The following is a 9075-nucleotide window of genomic DNA, read 5'->3' on the forward strand; positions in this document are numbered from 1 at the left end:
GACGAACCTCGTGCTGGCACTGTTGGTGGACGCGGTGGACTCTCTCGCTGCAGCAGCTGGTCCAGTTTCCTCACCACCTAGGATTCTTGCAGCAGATTCTCCATCTCCGTGTCACCTGTTTCTGTACTTCATTTAATTTAACTTAATTTCAATTTGTAATATTTATATATTTTTTTTTTGTAATATCTGCATTAACTGTACAGCGCCCCTGAGGTGATATTTCGCAAAAGCGGCGCTATAAAAATCATCCAATAAATAATAATAATAATAATTGACGTTTCCATGAAAATAACTGCAGCAGTATCCTACACTGCCTATCTAAATTTTTTTGTGAAATTTCCAGAGCGGGTTTTGCAACTCCATGACTAATTTATGCAATGAGGACGTCTATGGAGGATAACATAAATTGGATTACACTATATATGTATATACAAAAAACAATTTCAACCGTATATAAATTTATTTTATAAATTTCAAAAATAATTACCGTAACAGCGTAGGAGCTTGCATAAACACCGACTAGTATAATATAAACACATTTGCACATTTTAATGTCAAATAAAACACTTTATTGGCAACGAGGCATCAAGAAACATTTTCCAAAAGAAAACTTTGAATTTACTTTCCGAGGGAAAAAATATTTCTCTACATAAATACAAATTTAACAGTAACTAACAAAAATACTGTAACTGCATAGAGAGAGCTTGCAAATAACCCAACCAGAGTATAATATACATCTTTTAAAAGTTAAACAAAAAACTTAACAGGAAGAAGGCACCTTTGAGGTAGAAAAAAATAAAATATGTGAATACATTTCATTGGAGCACAGGGGCTGTCATTCTATCACAAATCTGCTCCATTTGGACGCTTTTTAAATTTACTTTTTTGAGTTGGACAATAACAGGCATTTTGTTGTGAATCCAGGTAGGCTTTGCAGCCCAGGGCGGTTATGGTGGTGAAAGACAGTTTCGCCGCTGCTTTACAACCTGCAAAAAATGTATTCAATAATTAATTTTTATTTTATTTGGTTTTACGCCCAGCCGGGCTTTTACATGGATTTTAAGAACAGTATATACCTAGTGAGCTATCGAAAATTAAACACATAAATTTTAGAGCATGAACTAACCGTAAACTAATAAACTGAATATGAAACAATATTAGTAAAACAGGTAACATTAACATAAAAGAATACAGAAACTAGAACAATACTACATATAAGACAAATAACTAAAACTACATTACCAACGTTACTATAATTTGTAGGATTCAACAAAGAGCTGGTATAGATTACGCTTAATTCTATAAATGGAGTCAATAAATATATCAATAGTTCCCCAAAACTTGTTGCCCAGATCATGCATCCTATTGGTTAGTGAGTGTGCTGGTTGTGTATGAATTGCAGAAGAATGTTACAGTTTGTCTTGTGTTCCTAGTCGACACATGCAATTTAATAGTTGCAACGATGGCAGGGCTGTCAATTAGTTGTTAATGACTCTGTGTAACACAACTAGGTCTGACATAATTCTCCTGTCAGACAGCGTTATTAGATGCAATTGATTCATCAAACTGAAATAATTAATGTATTCAATTGGAATTTTGGCTTAAAATTTACATACCTAAGAAATTTGTGCTTTTTGTCCTCTTTCTATATTGTCTTAGTGAACTTTATATAAAGGGGACCAAATAGGTAATGCATGTATACTTTGAATATTAATGATGTATGCTTAGTGATGAAAGGAGAAAGTAGCACCAGGAGAATATATGACGCTGGTAACAGAAGTCAGGGAAGCCCGAGGAAGACATGGTACATTCAGGTGAAACAAGGGTCCCTTTGGAGAAAATGGATTTTGTTTTAAACCGCTACATGTTTGAAAATAATACATATATTTAAAAGGAATTTTTAATTAGTACTCACCACACCCCAATTATAAAAGTATTGTCTAAAATTAAAGCCTACTTCGTAATACGACTTCATAAACCGAACTTAGTCAGTATTAAAAATGTATGCTTTTATCTTTGTTATTGGGGTGTTATGCCGTGTTGCGCTAACTCCTTCTTTAGCCAACGTTTCAGACAACATTGCAGTGTCCATCATCAGGGCAGATGTGTTATTTGAGGTTGTGTTAAAATGTGAGCTTATGTATGAGGTTGTGATACCGTGTTGCCAGCTCCAACCCTCTGAGCTAACATTAACGTATCATTTTTTATTTAAAGTGGTTTTCTTCGTTTAGCTCTGGTGTATCCGTCAATTACCGGATACCAAGAACTATTGAGCTTAGCTCCATCGTCTCTATTTATTTATTTATTTATTATTGGATAATTTGTATAGCGCCGCTTTTGTGAGATATCACCTCAGGGGCGCTTTACAGTTGATGCAGGTATTACAGAAAATATAAATATTACAAAAATAGAGTGAAGTTAAGTTAAGTAAAATGAAGTAAAGGAACAGGTGACACGAAGATAGAAGATGGAGACTCTGCAGCAACAATCCCAGGTGGTGAAGAAACTGGTCCAGCTGCTGCAGCGAAAGAGTCCACCGCGTCCACCAACAGTGCCAGCACGAGGATCGTCATCCATCCAGGTATGTGTCTGCTGCTAATAAAGCGCTGACACACTATCCTCTCACAGATACCAGACCTTGGCAGCACCGCTGTGACGTTCTACGAAGATAGAAGATGGAGACTCTGCAGCAAGAATCCTAAGTGGTGAAGGAACTGGACCAGCTGCTGCAGTAAGAGAGTCCACCACGTCCAACAACAGCGTCCAGGTATGTATCTGTTGCTAATAAAGCGCTGACACCTCACATAGATAAGAGACCCTGGCAGCACCGCTGTGACGTTTGGCAAGTCCATCATTTATCTCCATGTAATCCTATTCCTGGTAATTGTTGAAGTGGTGCATTCTGTCCGCAATAAAAAGCGACGGTTGGGTAATAAATTACCCTGGGCTTAGTAAAAAACTTGCCAGTGTCCAAGCTTGCCCAGTTTCCGAGAATTTTGTTGAAAACATCTGGAGTACATTTACCGGTCGCCGTTCGTTTCGAAAGTCCAATATTTTTGAGCAAATTTCAGAATATTCACTTTAAAACACTGCACTCAAATCACATATTATAAAGTTCTAATAATTATTAAGTTCATTTTTATTTAAGTTCAAATGTTGATTGATTGATTTTAAAAATAATTTCAAAGGGATGTTGCCTCATTTCCCTTGAAAATACTAAAAAAAACACAAAGCGGTTGGAGGAAGCGTTAGGACGCGTCCTGCTGCCACGAAGGGCGCTACGGGGTTTCCTATATACAGTATGTCCTAGGCTACCATCGTGTTTTCGCATCACCTCCACATCTAGAAAAGGCAGGATTTTATCTTCGTTTTCCAGTTCCATTGTGAATTTTATTTTGCTGTGGAGAGAATTAAGATGGTCTAGGAATTCGTTTAGTTTTTCCGTTCCATGAGGCCAAATGGCGAAGACATCGTCGACGTAGCGCCACCATACTTTGGGGACAGCCGAAGCTGTGTCGAGTGCCACTTCTTCAAACTTCTCCATAAAAAAAATCCTAGACCATCTTAATTCTCTCCACAGCAAAATAAAATTCACAATGGAACTGGAAAACGAAGATAAAAACCTGCCTTTTCTAGATGTGGAGGTGATGCGAAAACACGATGGTAGCCTAGGACATACTGTATATAGGAAACCAACCCATACGAATCGGTACTTACACGCTGATTCGCACCACCACCCAGCGCAGAAGAGAGGACTTATCCATACATTGGTGACCCGAGCGACCAGAATATGTGAAGAACATAAAATCGGAGCGGAACTTACGAAGCTGACCGATGCACTGGAGCGTAACGGTTACCCAGCAAGTCAGACAAGGCAAATCATAAGAGCCAAATCTGCACCAAACGAAGACAGAATTGAACAAGAGTCGAAAGGCTGTGCCTTCCTGCCTTATGTGCACAATGTGACAGACAGAATTGCCAGGCTATTGAGAAAGGAAAGTATCAAGACTGTCTTCGGAACAACAACAAAGATACAGGACTTACTGAGGTCTGCAAAGACTAAGTTTCCTCTGGAAACAGATGGAGTGTATAAACTCAGCTGTTCCGGATGTGACGAGGTCTATGTAGGCCAGACAGAGCGGACTATCTCCAAAAGGATTTCAGAACACTTCAGAGCTTGTAAACTCGGCCACCCTGACAAATCGGCAATTGCCGAGCATTTGATTGACACCGGGCATTACTTTGGATTTGTTCCTGAAATCCTGGGGAGACCCAAAACTTATAGAACACGGCTGATTACGGAAGCCATTGAAATTCATAAAAATCCCGTAAACATTAATAGAGACGATGGAGCTAAGCTCAATAGTTCTTGGTATCCGGTAATTGACGGATACACCAGAGCTAAACGAAGAAAACCACTTTAAATAAAAAATGATACGTTAATGTTAGCTCAGAGGGTTGGAGCTGGCAACACGGTATCACAACCTCATACATAAGCTCACATTTTAACACAACCTCAAATAACACATCTGCCCTGATTATGGACACTGCAATGTTGTCCGAAACGTTGGCTAAAGAAGGAGTTAGCGCAACACGGCATAACACCCCAAAAACAAATAACAAAAATACTTTTGGCCGTGAAAATCTTAAATCATATATGCTTTTATCATTCCATTTCCGCATCTCCAGTGCCATAAGTGCGAGGATTTATTACCCACTATCCAGATTTAATATATACGTAGTTTCTTCTTGATAAAATATACATCCACACAAAAGACAAGATAAGATGGGGAAGACTTGTATCACACTTTTTTACGCATATCAGCGATCTTGAGATGATTTTTCACAAATCAGCCAAATATTGTTGTTATTTTTATTATATATATAGTTGGGCTTACAAAGAGATTAGTATAATATATACATTAAAAATTATAGGACGGCAATACCTTTCCTGACATTTAATTAGGTCCAGTGTAAAAGGTAAAACTACCCTTCCCGCCGGAAGTGCATTAAGTAGGAACTAGTGCGAAAAAAATATTGAATAGAATATGTATCTGTTTACCTTTCACAACTGTATCCGCTGCAACGGCCATGGATTTATGAGTATCACAGTAGTTGTACAGGCATCTTTGGAAATCCATATCACACTTCTCTTTTCCCGAATTGCATGTATCGTAGCATATATCGTGTTTGTCACAACAAGAAGTCATTTCTTGCAGTGGCAAATATTGCTTATCAATTTCAAATCCAAGAGGACCACATCCGTTTGATGAAGGAACGTGATTCCTGTTCCTAGTAGTTTTTGTTCCTGAAACAGAAAATGAGTGATATTACTTTAGAAACTGAAATGCTTTAGAAATTGATTATTCATTATTGAAACCGATGATAAGAGAAACACATTATTTGGTGTGTTGAGTGTGAATTCTGCCTTGTTTTGTGGTTAATCAAACGCTGACTCCAAAGAGATTTTGTTTACTTACCATCTGGACATTTAAATATGCAGTTTTCTTCCACAGCTGCATCAAAAACATCATGCACGGATCTGAATTTTTCGGCAACAGTGATAAAATTCTTCAGAACATCGCCGAAAACAGATTCTGCAGCCAGAACGGCATCTTTCAAATTTTGTAAGATGCCAGATCCCATGCCGGTGTAAGCGTACCCCAAAAATGTTACACAATAAATGAAAATTTTCATGTAAGGTATTTCCATGATTGTGGCTTCTTGACTGTTCGTCTCTTATTTAGGAAAAATGAAGTAGTCTTTATCCTGGACGAATTATTTTCATGACGTGTTGCTCATTCATACGACGTTATTATTATACATAAATAAAAATAATATTATGAGTAACCTTATAAAACATAACCTAGGTATTCATTGGTATTCATCAAAACAAGAAAAAAGAAAGTGACATGCACAGATATAGCCATAAATAAGCAACTCACTAGGTTGATAACTCCTAGCTTTTTGTATGGAAAAAGTTTCTCTACTATTTTACTATAGATCTGCCGATATTTAGATAAATTTTAATTATGACGTAGACACAGCAATTAAACAAGGATAAAGGGAATCCTTAAAAAAGGCGCGACCATAGACATGATGTGATCTTCCATCGGAGCCTACGCATTCATTAGCCTAAAATAATGTTAAAAAAATAACATGTTTGAAATGTCAAAACGTCGTAAAAATATTTTTTTTTTGATTCCTTTACTTTAAATAAAGTAAAACATTTTCAAACAATTATTGTGGGTTTTTTATGAAAGTATGAGATTTCTCTTGTTATAACTATACTAAATGGAATTTAATATTAATACTATTCATGTAAAAGAAAAGGAGGAACGAGTAAAAAAAAAGAAGTTACGTAGTCGCAAACACTATTAAAAAATTATTTTTAAAAATGTATAAAGTTAAGGGTTAGTCTTAGTCTATGCTTAATAATGGTCTTAAATTATAATTCTGATCTGGAACCGCGGATCTCCACGTTCGCACTTATCACCGATAACACAAGCGGCAACTTGGGTTGGATCCGAAGGGCGGAATTAGTTCAGCCTGGGCCAAGGCTCCGAAGGGCGGAGTCGGCAGGCAGCGAGTCCTGAGAGGGCAGCTTCCTGGTCGGAAGATCCTCGGTGACCGCTCCAAGGGGGGAGGACAGGAAGTTTCTCGGCGGAGGCGAGACGGTAACTCCTGCGAGGGCAGCTTCCTGGTCGGAAGAGCCTCGGCGCCCGCTCCAAGGGGGGGGGCAAGATGATGACTCCCGAGATGATGACTGTCGAGTGCTGAATGGGAACTGCCGAGAGGGCAGCTTCCTGGGCGGAAGCGCCTCGGCGACCGCCTCACGGGGCGGCGAGATGATCACTCTCTGACTGGGGACTGTTAACTGTTGGTTGCGGAATCTGTCTTCAGCTGCGGAATCCGGCGATCGTAGCACGCCTATGGTGGGGTGCTGGAACTAAAGTGGTTCCGATTTACACCACTTCGGTATGTTGTCTGAGTCCGTGGCGCTGGCATCGTCATTCTCACCGCTAGAGTTATTATTATTTTAAAATATGTTAAAATTATATTTGTACAAAAGACCTTCAAACAATTGCAATATAGTCTAGCCTTGGGCGAAGGTTTTTACTGCCGGGTCGCTGGCTTAACAATACATCCATTTCAGATTTACGACTTTATGGGTGTATTTCTAAGTTGGCTTTCTAATTTTTTTATTGCGGGACCGGCGAAGCTATTCACTAAATATTTAAGGTCTAATAATATCCGAACTGCCGCCTCCATCTGCGTGTAAAATCACAAAGACAAATGCTGGCGCACGTGTTCACTTTGGTCTCCCTGTGAATTCAAGTCAAACAAACCGGGGGCGATTGATATGTCCCTAGGTATCTACGTGACTTGAATTCACAGAAAGCCTCCTCCTCCTCCGCCGAGAAACTTCCTGCTCTCCCCCTTGGAGAGGCGCCAAGGCTCTTCCGCCCAGGAAGCTGGCCTCTCAGGAGTCACCGTATAATAATTCCGCCCTTCGGATCCAACCCAAGTTGCCGCTTGTGTATAGGTGATAAGTGCGAACGTGGAAATCCGCGGTTCCAGATAAGAATTATAATTTAAGACTATTATTAAGCCTAGATTAAGACTAACCCAACTTTATACATTTTTAAAAATAAATTTTTGATCGTGTTCGAACTTAAGTAACTCATGTTTTTTTTACTCGTTCCTTTTCTTTTCTTTTACATGAATAGTATTTATTTATTTATTTATAAACGGACATCGTCCAAATTACAAAATAATAACACGAATAAAGTAAAATGAAAAATATAGGGGTAGACAAAGGTACATAAAAGCAAAGACATATGGTAGATATAATATTAGAAAATAAAGTGACAAGTCGAATCAAGTCAAGAATACGCCGTGGGTCAGGACCACAGGACACTTAATATTCCGTCACTTGTTTAGTGACTGGCAAAAATCATTTAGACTTATTCCAAAAAAGTTAAGGTTTTGACTTGAGTTGACCAGTCTACACATTCTGGACAATGGTGAATAATATCCATAATTTGTCGAATGATGGTTGAGGAAGAGCAGTTCATTATTTCTGAGTCTTTGCGAGGGGATATTGAAGGGAATGAGTTGCAGTAGCGTAGGTGATTCAAAAATACCATTTATAATTTTGAAGAAGCAAATGAGGTCATTTCTTTCCCGACGGACTTCCAAAGGAGAAAGGTTTAAAGTTCGTTCAATTTCATCATATGAGTATTTGCCTTTTTCTAAACCTAGCCTCCTAGCAATCCCTTTTAAGAACCGATGTTGAACAGATTCAATGCGTCGAATGTGGACAGCATAAAAAGGAGACCAAATAACACAAGCATATTCAAGATGGGGGCGAAGTATTAACATGAAACTCCCCTTAAGTATAGTAATAACAATCTGCTTATCAGAAAAATTAAAAAAATAGTTACATGTGGTGTATTTTTTTTTATTTCACTATGATAACAGAAACAGGAAACTCAAATAAATTTATCAGAATAAAATACATTTTAAATTTGTACCACGACTGCGAGCCGAACACTGAAAGAAGACAAACAAAAAGAGATTGGCGCATGTACTTTCGTTACAATTATGGGTTTTTCTGTTGTTATAAATCCGGGTATTTACCGATATCGGGAAGATTTAACATTGGCAGCGCGTAATTTCTTAATGATCCATTCGCCTTTTGGTTTCAGATCAAGAAATGGGAGCCACAAACTGATGCATATCTTGCTAATATTAGATACTAAATATATTCACATCTGCCAATTCTCCATAATCATTGATTCACGGAAGCATCTCTCCTCGAAGTTTCCGTGGGTCGGATATTTATGTTGAGTAGAATATCTACAATACAGCCTTTCACACAATACGGCTTATTCACTTTAGCGGGAGACATTTTCACACAAACGTCAAATAATGTCCACCATCTTAAAATGTACGAAAATCGGTAATACCAACACTCGTCTCTTACGGTACCAACTACCAGAATAGAACACGTCCCTTTTTTCATCCCTATAAGACAAACGAAAAAAGGAGTCATGAAAAAAATGAAAAAAG

General features: G+C 38.3%; 1 protein-coding gene across 1 annotated transcript; it reads right to left on the minus strand.

Moving 5' to 3' along the window:
• Positions 1–460: 460 nt before the first annotated feature.
• On the minus strand, positions 461–6044 carry GXIVsPLA2 (phospholipase A2 group XII). The gene is made up of 3 exons (XM_089638761.1): positions 5481–6044; positions 5063–5308; positions 461–986 (listed from the first exon to the last, which is right to left on the minus strand). The coding sequence occupies exons 1-3, from the start codon at positions 5710–5712 to the stop codon at positions 844–846; spliced, it is 621 nt and encodes a 206-aa protein (XP_089494887.1). The 5' UTR covers positions 5713–6044; the 3' UTR covers positions 461–843.
• Positions 6045–9075: the final 3031 nt, after the last annotated feature.

This window comes from Hesperophylax consimilis, chromosome 1 (assembly GCF_061612785.1).
Source record: "Hesperophylax consimilis isolate HC1 chromosome 1, BYU_Hcon_1.0, whole genome shotgun sequence".
Lineage (NCBI taxonomy): Eukaryota > Metazoa > Arthropoda > Insecta > Trichoptera > Limnephilidae > Hesperophylax > Hesperophylax consimilis.

Coding starts and splice junctions, on each gene's coding strand:
- GXIVsPLA2 (XM_089638761.1), bottom strand. CDS start 5,712: ATGGAAATACCTTACATGAAAATTTTCATTTATTGTGTAACATTTTTG. Junction 5,309..5,480: donor CATATTTAAATGTCCAGATG/GTAAGTAAACAA, acceptor TTTCTGTTTCAG/GAACAAAAACTACTAGGAAC. Junction 987..5,062: donor AGCGGATACAGTTGTGAAAG/GTAAACAGATAC, acceptor CATTTTTTGCAG/GTTGTAAAGCAGCGGCGAAA.